Source organism: Benincasa hispida, chromosome 12 (assembly GCF_027475165.1).
Source record: "Benincasa hispida cultivar pf3 chromosome 12, pf3_genome.v1.1, whole genome shotgun sequence".
Taxonomy (NCBI): Eukaryota; Viridiplantae; Streptophyta; class Magnoliopsida; order Cucurbitales; family Cucurbitaceae; genus Benincasa; species Benincasa hispida.
This window is the reverse complement of record NC_143489.1, coordinates 64300762-64320080: the sequence shown is the minus strand read 5'-3', so window position 1 is coordinate 64320080 and position 19319 is coordinate 64300762. Positions and strand designations below refer to the sequence as shown.

Genomic DNA, 19319 nt, shown 5'->3' with positions numbered 1-19319 from the left:
GAAGGAAGACCACATGAGGATCATAAACCACGTAGTAAGTTAGTGTTCGGAGAAGCTACTGAAGAGGCAACAAATGTTGTTGAAGATGAAATTGGTTCTTCAACAAGGGTTGATAAAGGAGCCAGTACTTTTAGGTCCATCTCGTCCTTCTAAATTGTTAAGAGTTCCTCAATGTAGTGGGAGGGTCATAACACTACCCGACCACTACTTGGGTTTAACTAAAACTCAAGTTGTCATACCTGATGATGGTATTGAGGATCCATTGTCCTATAGACAGGCAATGAATGATGTAGATAAGGACCAATGGGTCAAAGTCATGGACCTCGTAATGGAGTCTATGTCCTTCAATTCAGTATGTGAACTAGTTGATCTACCTGAAATGGTAAAACCCATTGGGTGCAAATGGATCTATAAAAAAAAGAAAGATGCAGCTTGGAAGGTACATACCTTCAAAGCTAAACTTATAGCAAAGGGTTATACCCAGAGAGAAGGGGTTGACTATGAGGAAGCTTTTTCTCCTGTTGCTATGCTCAAGTCCATAAGAATTCTCTTGTCCATAGCCACATATTATGACTATGAAATATGACAAATGGACGTCAAAACTGCATGTTTAAATGATAATTTTAAAGAGAATATTTTTATGTCTCAGCCCGAGGGGTTCATAATCCAAGGTCAGGAGTAAAAGGCTTGTAAGCTGAATTGATCCATTTATGGGTTGAAAAAAATGTCTAGATCTTGGAGTATTAGATTTGATACTGCAATCCAATCTTTTGGTTTTGACCAAAACATTGATGAGCCTTGTGTTTACAAGAAGATCATCAAGAATAAAGTAACTTTTCTAGTACTTTATGTGGAAGACATCCTACTCACTGGGAATGACGAGGGTACCTGATTGATATAAAAAACCGGCTAGCAGCCCAATTCCAAATGAAAGATTTGAGAGAGGCGCAGTATATTTTTGAGATCCAAATCATCAGAGATCGTAAGAACAAAATGCTAACGTTGTCTCAAGCAACATATACCGGCAAGATATTGTCTACATATTCGATGCAGAACTCCTAGAAAGGTTTGTTGCCTTTTAGATATGGAGTTCATCTGTCTAAGGAGCAATGTCCTAAGACAGCTCAAGAAGTTGAGGATATGAGACGCATTCCCTATGCTTCAACTGTGGGCAGCTTAATGTATGTTATGCTATGCACTAGGCCTGACATATATTTTGCTATAGGGATAGTCAGTAGGTACCAGTCCAATCCAGGGTTAGACCACTAGACAACGGTTAAGAATATCCTCAAGTATCTTTGGAGAACGAGGGACTACATGCTGGTATATGGGGCTAAGGATTTGATCCTTACAGGATACACCGGTGGATTAAATTTTAGATATTTACAATGGTTAACAAAAAGAAGATTCATTGGATAAGTTAGAAAATAATGTGTCTTCCAAAAATTATAGGTGGATTAAATTTCAGAGATTTATAAGGGTTTAATTAAGCTCTAATCGCCAAACAAGCCTGTAAAATTTTAGTGAATCCAAATACTCTTGTTTCATTGGTTTTGAAAAGCCTCTATTTTCCAAACTCTTCAATCATTGAGGCTCAACTTGGTAAAAAGTCTTCACCAATTTGGAAAAGTCTTTGTTGGGAAAAAACTTATTGATAAAAGGTCTAGGCTACAGGATTGGTAATGGTTCTTTTGTCCATTTTTTACTGATCCTTAGATTCCTTGCCCATATACCTTTAGGCCTATCTGTTTCAATCCCCTCCTTGTAAACTACAATTCATCCAAATGGAGCCTGGAATATTAATATACTATATGAGTTTTTGTGTGAAGATAATGTCACTTGTATCAAAAACATTCTTATTAACATCAAAATTCCTGACATAACTATATGGCATTTTGACAAATCAAGGATATACTCAGTTAAAAGTGGATATAGACTTTATATGAAAAAGATCATTGAAGAAGAGTCTTCCAATGAAAATAAAATGGTTTGGGTTTGGAACAACCTATGGAAATTAAAATCCCTACTAAAATCAAAACTTTTTATGGAGAGTCCTTCATAATATTTTACCAAGGAATGAACTCAAAAAAAGAGGATTAGATATCTCACCTCTTTGTCCAATATGTAATGTGAAAGCAGAATGTATTGATCACATTCTTTTTACATGCTCTAGAGCCAATGCTATGTGGAGATTATTCTCTGACTGCCCATCCTTATTTGAAGCTTTTAACTTCAGTTATGTTGATCGATGGATTCATATTTAATCATAGGAAGGTCATTCTTCTCTTGTGATTCTCTCCTTGAGAATAACGAGGAAGACTCCTTCTGGTGGTGTTCAAGAACCCAAGGTGTTTGTGTGGCTGTATTTATGGTGTTCAGGATCAACAAGAAGTAGTTTTGATCTTGATCTCACCGGAGAGAGGAAGCGAGAAGATTAGATCTTCAAGGGTTAGTCTAATTTCTTCCCATTACCTCTCTATATTTGTAGAACCATGCTAAGGGTGGGTGTTTATCTTGTAGTTTCCATTTGCTTTGTTTCTTAAATTTTGTAAAATAAGTTTCAAAGAAACAAGCGATCGTTCACTTTCACTGTGTGAGAATTCCAAATCCCTTTAGTAATGGACTAGTATACAATAAACTTAGTTGAACAACTTCTCACACAAACACTAATTCTTTTCAAAAAAGGCAAACAAAATCAACATAAGAGAATAACTCGAAATAAGAGAACCATTATATTAGACACAAAGTAACTAAAGGAAACCCATTAAGAAGCCCTTGGCCTCACCAAAGGTCAAATAGTTTAAGAACCAATTTTCTATAACAATAAAACAATACGAATCTTAAATTTATTTTTATTTTTACCTTTTATTTTGTTTTGGGGTGTGGTATTCATACGCATTTCATTTAAATTTAAAAAGATGACACCAAATTGAATAAAGATATTTTATAATCTCAAAATGTAACGGTAACGATAAGGTTTCCCATTGTCAATATCAAGAAAATGAGCGTAGCTCAATTGACATAGTACTCGTATCTCGATCTCGAGATTAGGGATTCGATTCTTCTACCCACAGTTTAATTACAATACCTTAAAGAAAAAAGGGCTCATCCAACCAAAGCCAAATGAATCCCAAATCTAATTCCCCTTCCTCTGATTTTCCCAATATTCATTTTCCCAAATTTCCACTTGTTTTAAGGCATTTAATTTCTTCTCCCGAAACTCATTGAGGACCGTTGGATCATGAGGCGGCAAATCGCACGGCTCTGTGTCACTAGGAGACTTCTCCAAGGAATCCTCCAAAAATTTCTTGTGCAAGCCCACGGTGGCGCCGGTCATCGTCTCCGGCTTTAGCTCCATCGCGCCGGACGGCACCGACGGCCGAAATTTAAGAAGCTTGCTGTATTCGTTTAGTAAATGGAACATGTAATCGTAGACTAATTCCATCTTTAGATTCTCTTGTAAGTACTTGCTCCCTTCTTCTCCTATTGCTTGTGCCTGTCATTAAATTTTGTTTTAAATTTTGCATTTTTATTACCCATTTTAAAGAGGAATAAACTATAAGGGTCAATAAAGACACTTTCTTCCTTTTTTAAAAAGGAAAAAAAAAAAAAAAAAAAAAAAAAAAAAAAAAAACCTATCATAAAATTAATGGTAGAGATTGATTTTAAGATTAATTCAAACTGCATTCACTAAATTTGAATATATAAAAGCAGATTGACTAAAATGAAATAAATCTTAAAATACTAAGATAAACTATAACCATATTTTTAACATATTTTATTTAATGGGCTCTACGAATAATAATAATAATTTAGATTAGAGGTATACATTGGTTAGTCGGTGTCGATTTTGAGAGAAAATCGACATTGAAAAACCAAAAAAAAAAAGTGCATGGAATCGGATCGACGGTCGGTCGATTTCATCTTTTATATATATATATACACACACATATATATAAAGCCAAAGTGAATGAAAATGAAAATGAAAGATGAATTGATGAATGGTTATTGTTAGGTTAACATAATTCGAAAATCTTTTAAATTTAATCAATAAATTTTTTTATGAAAAAAAACTTAAATTAATCATGTAGTGGACTTAGAATTTGGGCAACATAAAAAAGAAAATAATAAATCAATACTAAGCAATAGGTTTGGGTTTGAGTTGATGATAGTGGACTTACTTTTATACTTTTTTTGAAAATAAAAAATAAAAAATAATATTTATATATCGGTCGGTCAGTCGATTTTCCAAAATTTGTTATATGAGAATCGAAAATCGACCAACCAAGTCAAGTTTGATAACAATTTTGTTTTTTATTTTATGTTTTTAAAATTTATGCTTTATCTTTAAAATTTTGAAATTTATGGCCTAATTTTTCAATTATGAAATTTATAACAATTTTCAAAATATATATATTTTTTCAGTTTTCAAAATTTGGCTTGATTTTTCAAAACATTGGTAGAAAGCATATAATAAAAATAAAAACTTATAAGTGGAAGTAAAATATTTTTCAGCTTAAATTTCAAAAAATAATTATCCAACAGAATTTAAATAAAAATACCAGCAATCTTTTTAGTTCAAATTTTGAACTTAAAAAATGATAATAAGAGCCTTTTTTCCTACCTAAACTATGTCCGAACAATCTATTATCATTAGACCAATAGTTCTATCGTTGTTTCTATTGTTGTAAAATTTATATTCAATTAGAAGTTGGATTCTTCCATCTTAATAGTGCATAATAATAATAATATATGATATATGAGGGATTAGAAAAGAAAAGAGAGGACCTGATTGGTGTTATTGTTACCCCATTGGACACCAAATTTAAGTGAAGGGCATTTGGATTGGTCGTTGATGGGCCAAAAGTGTTGCAAAGGAAGCATTCCCCTTATGAAGAAATCATAAAACCTTGGTTTCATATAAAGCGTCATTGAATCACATGTCATTATATACTTCTCGCTCACTGACCACGCCCATCCTTCTATATATATTTTATACCTGTTTTTCCATTTTTAAATTACTTTCTTTTTTAATCCACAACAATATCAATATATATGTTTCATGTTTTACTCCCATTTTAATTTCTTATATTTATTTTCTTTTCAAAAAATCTTTTTGGTCCTTATACTTATTTTTAGGTTTTAAAATATTACACATTTAGTTCATAAGTTTTGATTTTGGTTTTATAGATTTCAAAATGTTGCAATTTTATCGTTGACATTTGAGTTTTGTTTGAATCTGGTTTATGGATTTCAAAATCTTGCATTTTTAACCTCATTTTTTAATTAAATACTCACTTGCAAATATTCACGTCAATATCTATTAATTAATTTAAAATAATTAAGAAGTAAAATTTTAAATTTAATTTCAAAAATGATGAAAAATAGTGAAGCTTAATTAATTATAATTCATTTAAGTATTTTAATTTATTAACCTACATTAATACTGAAGACGAAAAATGAGTATTTAGTAAAAAAATTGAGGCTAAAAATGTAAATTTTGAAATCTATGAACCAAATTCAAACAAAATTCAAATGTCAGGAATAAAATCGCAACATTTTGAAACTTAAAGACTAAATTACAATCAAACTCAAAACTTAAAAGATTAAATATATAACATTCTGAAACCTAAAATCAAATAGAAATTAGATCTCAAATCTAGAGATAAAAATATATTTTTTTCAATAATTAAAATAGTTTTTTCAAAAAGTTTAAAATTGATAGACTAAAATAAAATATTTAAAAATTTATGAACCAAACAATATAAATATAGAAGTCAAGAGACTAAAATAGGATCTAAATGGTATGAAAGTTCAAGGTGGTTTGACTTTTAACATTATTTTCTTTAAATTCTAAATTTTCAAGTGTAAATTTGATCATAATGACTACTTTTTTCTTTAATGTAAAATTGATGGATTAAAATAGAAAATTTGAAAATTTAAGAACTAATACAAAATATAAATATGAAGTCAAGCGATTAAAATATAATTGAAATGTATAAAAGTTAATTTATTATTATTATTATTATTATTATTATAATTATTATTATTATTATTATTTACTTTCATACTTATTTTATTTAATTTCAAAATTTCCAAAAGCTTTGTTTTAGTTTTTCCTCGATTTTTAAATACTATTTTAATTCTTAAATTAGTACTAAACTAGGATAAAAGTGAAAGTTGTAGAACTATAATAGAATTAAAATCTTTATTTTTATTTTCTAGTAAAAAGAAAATGAATTACTCACCTATGGGTGCATTGATCTTCTAGATTTGATTGCTTGTACCCTTCTTTGGATTCTTTATCCCAATCCTTCAAAACAAAATTAGTTTTTAACAAGAATTCATATGTAAATTTTAAGTCTAAATTTTCCCTAAATTGAGTTAATTTATAGAGTTTCCTTCACATTTTAAAATTTTTAATCCTAAACAACTTTTAATTTCATCACACACTTTTAATAAACACAATCCTAATAAAATGTTGTTAAAAAAAAAACAAAAAAAAAAATTTCAACTTTTAAAACGTTGTTCGGATATTGCATATAATCAAGATAATAACTTTTTGTATAACATGTCAACATTTTTATGTATTCATATAGTTCAATATCAATAAAAAAAAAAAGTAGGATGAATTAGCATTTTTTTATCATTAAATATACAAATAAATCACCAAAATGTATATTAATAATGAAAATTTTCAACTTATTATTATTATTTTTTTTTTAAAAAAATAGCTTTTTGGTTCATAGGTTTTAGTTTAGTCTCTAAATTTTAAATATTACCATTGTACTCTTAATATTTGAGTTTTATTTCAATTTAGTTCTTAGGTCTTAAGATATACATTTTTAACATCAATTTTTTTTTAAATACTCACTTTCAATCATTAGCGTTAAATCTTTTAATTAATTTAATATGAAGTGAAATTTAAAATTTAAAATTTAAAATTGATATTGTGATGAAAAATAGTAAAACTTAATTCATTATAATTCTTTTAAACTAATTATAGACATTAATACAAAATACCAAAAGTGAGTATTTAGTTTTTTTTTTTTTAAAAAAAACAAGTGATATTAAAACTATAACTCTTGAAACCTAGAAACGAAATTGAAACAAAACCCAAATCTCAAAAGTAAAATTGTAACATTTTAAAATCTAAGGACTAAATTGAAACTAGACTCAAAACTTAGAGATCAAAATTCAAAAAAAGTAAAATGCTTTTTATTTTAGTATAATATGGATGAAAAAATTAGAATCATACGTGGTGGTTGCTAACACATATACTATAAGTCGTTAAGTTTATTTTGATTAATTAAATATCTATTTATTATTTGAGGTTTTTAATTCAAATATCTTTTATAAAAATGACGTTGAGATTTGGATTGACATAAACACACTTAAAATCTGGACAAATATTAGATATAATTTTAAAGGTAAGGTAATGTAAAAAAGAAGAGAGAGAGAAAATAAGAAACCTGAACATATAGGAGAGTGTCCCAATTATGTTGCTGAGTGAGATTGCATTTGAGAAGGTCTTTTCTAGAAGGGTCAACATATGGGTTACCTTTCCAATAAGCAAAGGGCACCCTGTCCTTCCATTTGGTTCTTTTGTTCCCTTCTTTTATGTCTTCCAATACCATTCTCCAAGGTTTTATGTTTATTTCACCCCTATTTAATAATAATAAACTCAACATAATTATACTTCTATTGCTTCAACCCTCATCCTCATGTTCTTATATTATACCTACCCATTTATTATTCATTTCATTCATCATAAATATAAATTTCTCAACAAAAAAAAAAAAAAAAAATCATCATATTTGTTGCTTAATAGTTTTGTTTGTTTTGTTTACTACTTTAAATAATATTCCTTCAATTTTAAGTAATGTTTTAAGAATTACTAGAAAAGGCTCTATGTATACTCTAGGTAAGTTAATAGAATTTCACTGATTTCAACTCTATACTTAAACTAGAAGGTTTGAATATTTTCCATTGACTAATAATAATAAAATTATTTTTAAAAAAGAAATGTTTAAATACTTGTTAGGTGTGGTTCATTTTGGTTCATGTAGTTTCAAATTTCAATTTGTTTATTTTATTTATTAGTTTAAATGATATCCTTCAAATTCTAAGTAATGTTTTAAAAATTATTAAAAGAAACTTTAAATTTACTCTAATTAAGTGAGTTGAATTTCACTACTTTTAACTCTAAACTTCAACAAGTTTTAAAAATTTTCCATTGACCAATTTATTAAAAAAAATGTTAAAAATCAAGTTCTATATACAACTTTGGCCATAAAAAAATTATCACTTTGCTCCATGTATTTAATTTTGAAATATTCATTTTAGTTTTTGTACTTTACACTTTGATTTGTTTTGGTCTATGTACTTTTAAAAAGTAAAATTTGATCCCTGAAAATAAAAAAAATATAAAAATGAAAAAAGAGGGATCAAACGGACTACTTATTAAAAATATAATGACTAAAATGAACCTAAATTTATATTACAAAGATCAAAATGAACTAAAATTGAAAGTATAAGGACTGAGTAGTATTTAAACAAAAAATCAACTAACAAAATACCTAAGATCATTTAAAAAAATGCCCAAATCAATCATAAGAGAAACTCAAATAACGCTCACATCTAACACAATTAGAAGAACCATCCAACTATGTAAATAAATTCCTATAGCTAATAACAAATTAAAAAGAAAAAAAAAAAGAAAGAAAGAAAGAAACCAAATTACTAATGATATAATTAAACACACTACTAAAGCTACGTTTAGAGTACTTTTGAAAGTGTTAAAACATCCATTAGGTTTGCAATGACTTTAAAATACGAGTCCAATTGTTCAAAATTAATTGTATCATGCGAGTAAAAATTATTTTCTCTCTTTTAAAAATTACTCTTTGGCATGCATCCAAGAGCTTAAATCAATATATTTAAAGGTTTAACTTTTCCTTATAAGAAAAAAAAAAAAAGTTTAAATATGATTTTGGTCCCTGAATTTTAAATCTTATTCTATTTTGATCCCTAAATTTTAAAAAACATCCGTTTTAGTCTTTGAACTTTTAAAAAGTAATTATTTTGGTCTCTATTGTTAAGATTATATTAACTCTTTAAGATGAAATCGGCCTAAGGATGAAATTGCAACTAGCATAGATTTAACAAGCTAAGGGTGAATTTTTTTTTTTTTTTTTTTGCATGACATACTATTTATTTGGTGGTCGAGTCATAAAAAAAAAGTTATCTCGCTATTATGTTTAAGAGTTAACAAAATTTTGATAAGAGGGACCAAAGAAACATTTTTTAAAAAGTTTAAAGATTAAAAAGATGGACGTTTTTTAAATATTTAAGGACCAAAATAGAACGAAATTCAAAATTGAAAGATGAAAATAGGATTTAAACTTAGAAAAACCAATAAATATATATGAATGGTAAACTTCAAGATCTAATCATAATACTAAGATAAATAGAAAGGAAATTAATGGAAGAAAAGAGAGATATAATGGAAAAGAAAATAATTACCATCCCCAAAAGGACCAATCAGGAAAAACAATATCCAAACTGGACTCATCAGAGCAGTAACGGAACAATGGAGGTGGGCCCGACTTTGGATCCAAAAAGTCATTAGATCGGACGACTGGGCGATCATCACAGTCAAACATCAGTTCAAGATCTGGCAATCTTCCAGGGTACCATCTCACAAGTTGCAAAAGCCCCCACATAGTGAACAGATCTCTGGTCTGGATTGATCGTTTATATTTCTCTACGTACACCCGCCCGTCTACGATTACTACTCGAAAATGGGCCATTTTGCGGGCCCGTTCCACCATTTCTCTCGTTATCCCCGTTTCTCTCCATGGCCGTAGATCTTCGTGGATCCAACGGAAGTGCGGCGGACACGTTGCGTTTGTTGAACCGTCGGAAATTGACCTGTTGTTCTCAACCCCTTTCACCCGCCAATATATTGGCTGCGACAAGAAATAATAATAATAATAATAAATTATTGAAATCGATATAATAGGTGAATTAAAAATTCTATTTATAAAATATATAATAGTTATTTATTAATTTAAATAAAACTTTCAAAATATCAATCCACTTCTACATTTGATTGATATTTTTCATAAAATTAAAACGTCGACAATTTAAATTTTGTTATTACTTCTATCTTTTTCTTTTCTTTTGTAAAATTACTCTCTCGATAATTCAATACTAATTTAAAAAACACAAATAAGTCCATTTTTGGCATATAAATCAATTTTTAAAAAAAATCACAAAAAACCAACGATGTAGTTTTGATTTTCTAAGACTTGCCCTTTAATATTATTATTAATAGATGCCCTTTTAAATTGTTAGTTTTAACAAAAATTGATATAAGGTAGGTGGCATTTAGGGAATAGATGAATATAGTAACACAAGACAACTGAAATAATTATTACTAAAAAAAAAAAAAAAAAAAAGGAAAAAAAAAGACAACCTTTGAATGTATTAATTTCATTAAAATTATTATTTCTTTTAAAAAATAACATTGATATCCATGAATTTTAGACCTTGCAAATCCAAAACAAAACTAATATCATCTCAACTAAGCCTAAGACACCTTCAACTTTGTACAACATAATCACAATACAATCAAATATTTGTTTCAATTGAGATAAAATTTGTACTATCAAATTCAAGGTTCGATATTTACTCCCTAAATATTGTCAAAGAATAAAAAAAAATTAAAGACATACCGCTTTAATCCAGTCGAGACGAATGAAGAGGCCGAGGAGAAAGAAGAGGAAGAAGAAGAGAAAAGAAGCGATGGTTTTGAAGGAAGGTTTTGTCCTAGATGAACGCCACCGCCATCGCCATGTCGGAGGTTGAATGGAAGAAGAAGAAGAATCATAGCAGAAGATTTGGTGCAGATTTTTATCAGTGCATCGTTTCATTTTCTTCTTTGAATATTATGAAGTTAAGAAATGATATAGAGAGAAGAAGAAGAAGAAGGAGAGAAATTCGGTATGAAATTAATTGAAGGGAAGTGAAAAAATGGGGTAGGGTTGAAATTGTAATGTAAAGGCAAAATCAAGTTTTAATGGCTATAACTGTAAATTTTCGTTATCTTTTTGTTAAAAATGAAAGAATATGAAAAGAGATATTGTATTGTATTGACTCCTCAAAAGTCTTCTATCAACTTATAATTCTTCGCCTAACTATTTAATTTATATGAACTACTTTATTACTACACATTTTTTCTTACGCTACACAATCCACTCCATTTTCCCATGTTTACATTTTTTTTTTTTTTTTAGCTTTTTCTTTTCACACAACAGCTCATCAATCTTTGATTGTTGAAAGCAAGTTGACTAAGAATACTGATTAGTTTTTGAATTTTTAATTTTGTATCTATGATGGATGTTTTTGATAAATTTGGAATTTTTAAAAATTAAATTATTGAATTTTATATTTAATGTAACTTTAGTCTTTTAGTTTTTTTTGTTTGGAAGAATCATCCATTTTTAAAAATACAAGAGTTTAAGGATTAGATTAAAATTTTGAAAGTTCAAAGATCAAATAGACACAAATTTTAAAGTAAATGGACTAAATTTATAATTCAACCCACAAAAACAGTTGATTATGGATATTAGTTCAATGTTCAATGTTCTTATTACTTGTGTATATATACGGTATTTTTATATATAGAAGCCATGTTTATGCATTGTCATGTGTTTATTGTATATCTACTAACTTAGTTAATTATGGATAATACATGAACTACTGGGTTAGGCTCACTACTCGCAGGCAACTGGAACATGTATCAGTAGGAAAGAGAGACACCCAACGTAGATAGGGATGAACATAATAGATCTAGAGGCTAGAGCAAATCAAATACACATCTAAAAAGCAGGGAAGAATAAATTTGACCCACGAATGGAACTCCAACAAAGGCGACCTAAGTAGAACTTCCACAAATCTAATGACACGACGATAAGCTTTCAAAGATAGATTTGGTCGACCAACTTATCCCACTTTAGATTTGTTCGGGTTTTATTGTGGGGTTTATAAACTATGTACTACGTACTACATATAATATGAGAATGTAATACATAATATATATATGGATTTATTTCTACCTTTTGTTTTCAATTTCAAATATATATGAGTTCATCTATCTTAATTTATTCCATAATTTATTGTGTATTAGTACTATTGTACCCATATTGTTATATAATATGAGGTATATATTTGCAAAATAACTCTATATGTATATAATAACAAAGTACGTGAAATGTATATCCTAATAGAAATGAGACTAAAATTAAAATATGTGGTATATACTATGTAATGACTTTAAATATATGTATTTGTTGTATGTACATTTTAAATAACCCTGTATATATATATTTGAAATAATATTATATATATTTTAAAAAAAACCCTCGTATATATGCACAAAAATTAAAACGTAGACGAAAACAAAGATTTATAATCATAAATTGCATTAAATGAAATCCCAAAATATGAAATAGGTAAAAAAAAAAAGAAAAAAAAAAGAAAAAAAAAAAAGAAACTTTGTAGTTGATTGGAAAAATAGGGGGGAAATTTTGGTAATATAATTATGAAAAATCTTGTATTAAAGAATGCAAACAAGAATTCATAAGTATTGTTTTATAAAGTCAATATTCGAATTTTTGTAAATAAAGAAACGAGTCAATATTGCAAATTTCCTAAACTCAAAGTGTAAGGGTTCATTTGGTCCAAAATTATAATTAAAAGTTAATTCAAATTTTATGACATTTATGATTTAAAAAGCATTTTACCGTGTAAAATCTCTTTAAAAAAATAGCCCAATAATTCTTTAGGTCTTCAAATTGAGGTTTTAAGTTGTATTATTTGACTTATTTTCACTAATTTGTTGTCAATATTAAAATTAATTAAAAATTCTACATCATAATTATTTCAGATTTATTAACTAAAAATTAACATAAAGGCCAAACATGGATATTAGTGAAAAATATTAAAGTATAAAATTTTAAAATTTAGAGACCAAATGAAATATGAATTCAAAGTTTAAGGATAAAAGTATAACATTTTTAAACTTAGATATTAAATAAAATTAAGTTGAAAACTAATATTAAAATGTAATATTCTAAAAGTTAGGTCAAAAGGGAGATAATACTCAAAATTACATAGAATTAGAACAAAAGACACTTTTCCTCATTTTTATATTATGAAAGTTATATTCCAAATTAAAAAAAAATGTATATCCTAACATATGCCAAAGAGTCAAAAGTATTGAAAGGAACTATCAAATGAAATATAAAATAGTTACCAGCATATCTAGACTTTATTTTCAATGGACTATGTGTAAACTTATCTTAACGATAAAAGAGATATAGTTATTTATTTACTAATGAACGGTAAGTTTATTGAACAAATTGAACCAATTCACCTCATTAAATTTAATTTATTTGATTGAACGTTTTGAATAAAGAAAGTTAGAAGATTAATGTGAGCATAAATTTATTTATATTATATGTGCGATCAATTTTTTCAAATTTTAAAAAGTTGTATTTTCAGTTTGAGAAGCTTTAACACCTTCTGAAATTTGTGTTTGAATTTAAGATTGTTGATATAATGAAATATTCACTCCTGAATTTTACCTATAAAATAATAGTTCACGATTGTTTTTGTAGAAACGAAAACATAATATTATATTCACTTTCTAGATTTATTTATTTTTTATTTGAAAGTGGAAGAAAAAGGAAAGTAGTTGAAAGATTTAAAGGAAATTTTGATAGATTATTTTGAGGATTCAAGTTCACCTATATTTTCTTTTAGAAAAACTTTAAAGAACAAATAAATCTTTATTTTCAGTTTTATTTGTGTTAATAAAAGTTTATAGACCGAATATGAGCAAAATATATAAGATACTTTAAACTCTACAGTTAGTAGAATGAAAACATCGATTATTTTTTAAAAAACAATAAATATTGACCGATGTTTAAATGAATGATTTTCATCTCGTAATTTATTAGCTATATTTTAAAATCAGGTCAATATCAAATATGTTACTGGTACTTCAAATTCGTCTCTTCTAACATTGTTAAACAAACATTTCTCTAGCATTAATTGTGCACTAAAGAGATGTTAATGGAATTTAAAGCTTGGTGCTTCTAATTTCATTGAGAAGACAAGACATTTATTTTGATATGGCCAATAGTTCTTAGGGATAGGAATATAGAAAAGTCTCACACAACAAATGGTCAAAAGTAACCATTAAAATATGTGGTGAGAACTGAAAAGTGCACATACACTACTTAGAGAACTCGAGGTCAATGTTGTCATTTCATATTCTCTTTAATGGAATGCCATTGGCTTCATTCTTCACTTGTCAAACTATCTTGTGATAGGAGAGTTCGGCATTGATAATAAAAATTAGTCACATCTTTGACATCTTTAATAAATATTTGTTGTAAAAAATCATTTATTAATAAGATATATACTCGTAACAACACTTATAACTTAGTTTCGAAATAAAAACAACTTAAAAACTTATTTATATAATTTTTAAGAGAATTAACTTCATATATAAAGTTAAAGTTTAGCTTACATGAGCTTCTAGATTTGAGTTCATATATAGTTACTGAATTTAAGAAACTGTCTAATAAGTCTTTGAATTTTTTATTTTTGTGTTTAATAGATTTCTAAAATATAATTTTATATCTAATACATCTCTTATATATTTAAAAATATTAAAAATTAAATGTTATTTTAGACATTTTGAAGAGACTAGAGCCGAAATTAAAAGTTTAGGAATTTATAAGTCACATTTTTCAACACTTTGGAAATAAACTTGAAATTTGATATTCATATGAATATAATTTTTAGTACACTGATATATGATATTTGTATTAAGTAATACTAATTACAAAATTATTATAAACCTTTATAAAATTGTCTAACTATATATATAAGCAAAAAAATCATTGAATCAATTTTAAAAAAATAATTTTATAAAGATCTAAGAATATTTAGTTCTATGTATACGTGAGAAAAATTAAAATGGAATTACGTTTTCCTAACTATTTCAAGTGTACTAAAAATTAAATATTGTATACATTTTTCAAAATAAAGACAATAATTTATATATGTGTTAGCTGATTGGAAACTAAAAGTTACAAAAATAAAATAAATTAAACAATCTAAATTAAAAAAAATAAAAAGAAACAACTTATCTTATTACTTGAGCCGTAGTCTAATGTCAAGATTGTTGCGTTCCTAACCACTGGACCAAGATCCTAATTTAGGGAGGCACGTGCCCCTAACCTTTTAATAGACTCGTCCGTTTTTTTTTATTCGATTTGTAAAGTTTGTAAACCAAATATTGAGTTGAGTTAAACTCAATTCAACCTAAATAATTTAGGTAAAGAATTCGATTTGATATTAACTTTAGATGACAACTCAAGCACGAACCATAATTAAAAAAAAAAAAAAAAAAAAAAAAAGTTAAACCACTACCAGCAACCTTAGGTTCTGATTTGAACTCTAATTCTTTGAACCTTATAGCTGCAATAGCAACATAAGAGAATTGATAAGAATTGTAGCTTCACATTCCTTGCCTAATTTTTCATCAATTTGATTAATCTTTGAAGTTAACTTCTTAAACTCATCTAAATTTTTATCCATAGTCTTTATTGCATTCATCTTGAAAGAAAAGACTTTCTTTCAAAAGATAGATCTTATTAGGAAAATCTTTCCTCACATACATAGTATGTAATGTCTTCCACACATCTTGCATAGTTGATTCGTCAATGACCTGTTTCATCACATTATAAAAAATGTTCAACATTGTTGTTTTGTAGGTAGATTCTTCATTCGTTTGTTTCTCTTATGCAGTTAAGAGTATTTAGTAGGGATTTCAAATTTTCTAAACCTTTTAAAGTTGTAGGATGAGTTAGGATTGTTTTGATTTTCTTAGACCATAATGATAGCATCGAAAATGTGCTATCTTGCCTCGCTTAATTTAGGATTGTTCATAGATTTTATGTATTTATTTGATCATTTTATAGGTTTGAGGCACCTAAGAGATAGAGTTGGGCATTAGTGACGAAATATGGCTAATTAACGGGACAAAATGAAGCTTAATTGCAATCGGGAAGGAAGAGTTGAAAATGACAGTTTTGCCCCTGCAAGCATGGCGTCATGCTCGGTGTGAAAAGGTAGAATGCCTTGCGACGCTATCCTAGAGCTCTGCAACTCTCTAAACATGAATGACGCGGATTTTCGTTAGCACTGTGGCGCCATCCCGATTATTATATTAACAACTTTAGCTGCTAGGGTTATTATCTCCGATCCCAACCGAATTTCTTTTGTTTCTCTCTCTCTCTTTTTAATCTTGGATGTGATGTATCCAAACCCTACCTCGCTGATCTTCATGTCAATTATGGGCTAAGGTACTTATTCTATCCTAGGCGTAGAATAAATTTTCCCCGATAATGTAACTTGTGAAATTTTTATCATTTACTTATAATTCCATGATTTATTTTTGGATTCTTTTTCTATCTTTGAATGTTTATGATTATATTTCTGCTTTGAGGTTGTATGAACATTAGTTAGGTATTTGATACATGCAATAAAATGCATGTTTTTGGGCTTTTATTTGTGCATTTTTACTTGAAAAAATGGATTATTGCATGTGTTTTCACCTAAAATTAGTCTTAATAAGTTAAAATGAGCTTAGGAGTGTCTTAATGAGCTTAAAAGTTACAATTTACTGATTTTGAGGTGATTTTGTGGACTTTTGCAAGTGCCTTTGGCTAGACTACGAATTTTCGTTTGATGTGGCCGCATCAGTAAGCCTTAATTTTTCAGATTTCAAACCAGTCAATTATGATTGTTATTTTTGAAGGAAATCGGATCTGAGATTTCTATGAGCAGCGGAACAAAATTATTCCAAATTACAATCATGAATGAACATAACATTTACTCGACTTCAAACATAAACAGTTATGCAAATCATATAGAAATTATAGCATGAAAGTCTCAAAAGCACAAAGGGAAAACTGTATAAATAATGGCAGAAGCATCTCCACACTCTGTTGCGCACGAACGGTTGATCTACTGCGACCACGAACACTCGATCTACACGACTGAAACACCGCACGAACTCTTCGCGCTCGTCCTCAACAATCTCCTCGATTACGAACTCCTCCGCAACAACGAACGGCCTCCACAGCACCACGAACGGCCTCCAGAAAACCTCGACGATGTCGAGTTGAGTCTGACACCACCAACAAGGCTACCTTGGTATTCTCGATGTGAGAATCCGGAGGGTGGGCTTTGTTCGGACTTGGTATAAGGTAGACGAATGGAGGAAACACCGATCGTGAACACGACTAGACAAGTGAAAGAAGGCGGAGACCTATCGTATAGGTTGATGCCCAATCGTTTAGATAAAGCTAAGCGATCGTCTAGCAAAAGCTATATGATCGTTTAGTCTATCATTTAGCTTGGTCTATTGCTTACAGACTCTACACAATCGTTTACCTTGAGCCAGCGATCGTCTAGTAAAACTATACGATCGTTTAGTAAATACTGCACGATCGTTTAACTTGCCACTACACTATTGTTTAGCTCGCCCAACCAGTAAATCCGAATTTACTTGACGACTACGTGAATTTCTTTGCGCGGAAAGAAAACTCAATATCCTTTTCAATCTTTTGTAAAAACCTCTTTTCAAAATAGGAAAACCATTTTCCTTTTAAACTCACAGTTATCATGATTCAATAACCACCATCTACTTTGGTTATTTCAAAGAAAAAGAATTAATTATCCAATAATTAATATTATTATAAACATAAATGATAACCAACTTATCATGTTATATTTATAACATATAGTTTTAATATTTCATCTCATGAAACATATAAACCGTAGTTCTTTTTCTATTCCATGGTACTTAATGTAAATCTCATTTACATCAATCCTCCATTCGATGTATCTCATACATCAAACCGATTATATCATATATAATCAAAATTCCTCTTGTCAATTTGAACATTTCAAATCAATACTAAGAACTGATCCTCAACTGAATCCATTGAGCTACCAAGGGGACCTCATGGACTTGTAGCTCGAAGCTCTAACGGTATGTGAATAACTGACTAAACTCTTTAGTCACGGGATCTACCATCCGTTAACTGCCAGACACTTCACTAAAGTCCAACAACTGAACTCTCCTTACCACAAATATATTATGTGTCCATCTTAACCAATCAGCAGTGCGACAACCCTTCACAGATCGCTCGTAAGTACAGCTGGGCCAATAACCGTTATACCCCTGTAGTTACATCTGTCTCCTTAAGTTCCATTGATCCCTCTAATGAACATAAGTCATAGTCCTACTATGACTGAGTCTTCTCTTTCAAAGAGAACCTGTGGCCATTATGTTTAAGCCCCAGAATCAGCCCTTAAAGGAAGAATCTCTCTGTTTATCCCTGCTTCGGGAAAGGAGTGAATTCCATATTGTGGATTGAGTTCCCAGCACCTAGATTAGATAAGTCCCCAAAAAGGTAGGCTGTTGAGTTGGCAATCTGGCCACTCTCACTCATACTAATCAAAGGATCACCTTCAAAGGCAGGAGTTTCCAAAACACTCAGGATTGAGGTCGTGTCACCTATGGTCATTTAGGTGAGATGCAAGTCTCTAGTATCAACGGCGCTATATACAGATTCTAGTCATCTCATGGTCCAAGTCTTATACAAACTCTTTGTATAGGACACCCCTACTCTATGTCTCCACATGAATGGTTAGGATCTACCATCTGTAGTAGTTTACAACACTTGCAAAACTCTACAATGCGAGCCGTATCCGTAGTGTCATCAAGATCAAGTATCCCACCTTAATCCTTATACTACAGACCGATTTAGGTTATCATTTAAGGCATGATCCACTTGTATATCACATATATATGCTTAAGTTCACATAAGATAACCAAGGAGCTTTGTTTATTGGATATGAGTAAATGCCAGAATTAAATAACACTTATTTTATTCATTGAACGATGTGTATCTTTATAAAACAACGAGACTCCGAGAGAATTAGGATACCAATCCCAACAATTTTTACGTTTCAATTAGTTGGACAACCTCAATTTCGTTTGGTAAACCCTCAAAACATGAATTTCGCCCCTCTTCAAAACCGATTTGGAGCCTATATAAAGATTAGAAACTCTCCATTTCGGGAGACAAATCTTTACTGCTGAGATCACCACCACTCTTCATTATTTTGTCATTTAATCAGCCCTTGGACATTTTCTCAATTTTTCC

At 29.1% G+C, this 19319-nt stretch overlaps 1 protein-coding gene across 1 annotated transcript; it reads right to left on the bottom strand.

Moving 5' to 3' along the window:
- Nucleotides 1-2929: 2929 nt before the first annotated feature.
- LOC120092801 (uncharacterized) lies at nt 2930-11236 on the bottom strand. Its single transcript, XM_039051003.2, has 6 exons — nt 10740-11236; nt 9526-9971; nt 7473-7665; nt 6249-6313; nt 4789-4999; nt 2930-3496 (listed from the first exon to the last, which is right to left on the bottom strand). The coding sequence occupies exons 1-6, from the start codon at nt 10935-10937 to the stop codon at nt 3137-3139; spliced, it is 1473 nt and encodes a 490-aa protein (XP_038906931.1). The 5' UTR covers nt 10938-11236; the 3' UTR covers nt 2930-3136.
- Between the last annotated feature and the right edge of the window lie 8083 nt (nt 11237-19319).

Excerpts from the sequence above, each read along its gene's own strand:
- LOC120092801 (XM_039051003.2), bottom strand. The coding sequence starts at position 10,937 with ATGAAACGATGCACTGATAAAAATCTGCACCAAATCTTCTGCTATGAT. Across the intron at positions 7,666-9,525 it reads GATTGGTCCTTTTGGGGATG|GGGTGAAATAAACATAAAAC; the intron begins GTAATTATTTTC and ends ATTATTAAATAG. Across the intron at positions 6,314-7,472 it reads ACACTCTCCTATATGTTCAG|GATTGGGATAAAGAATCCAA; the intron begins GTTTCTTATTTT and ends TTTGTTTTGAAG.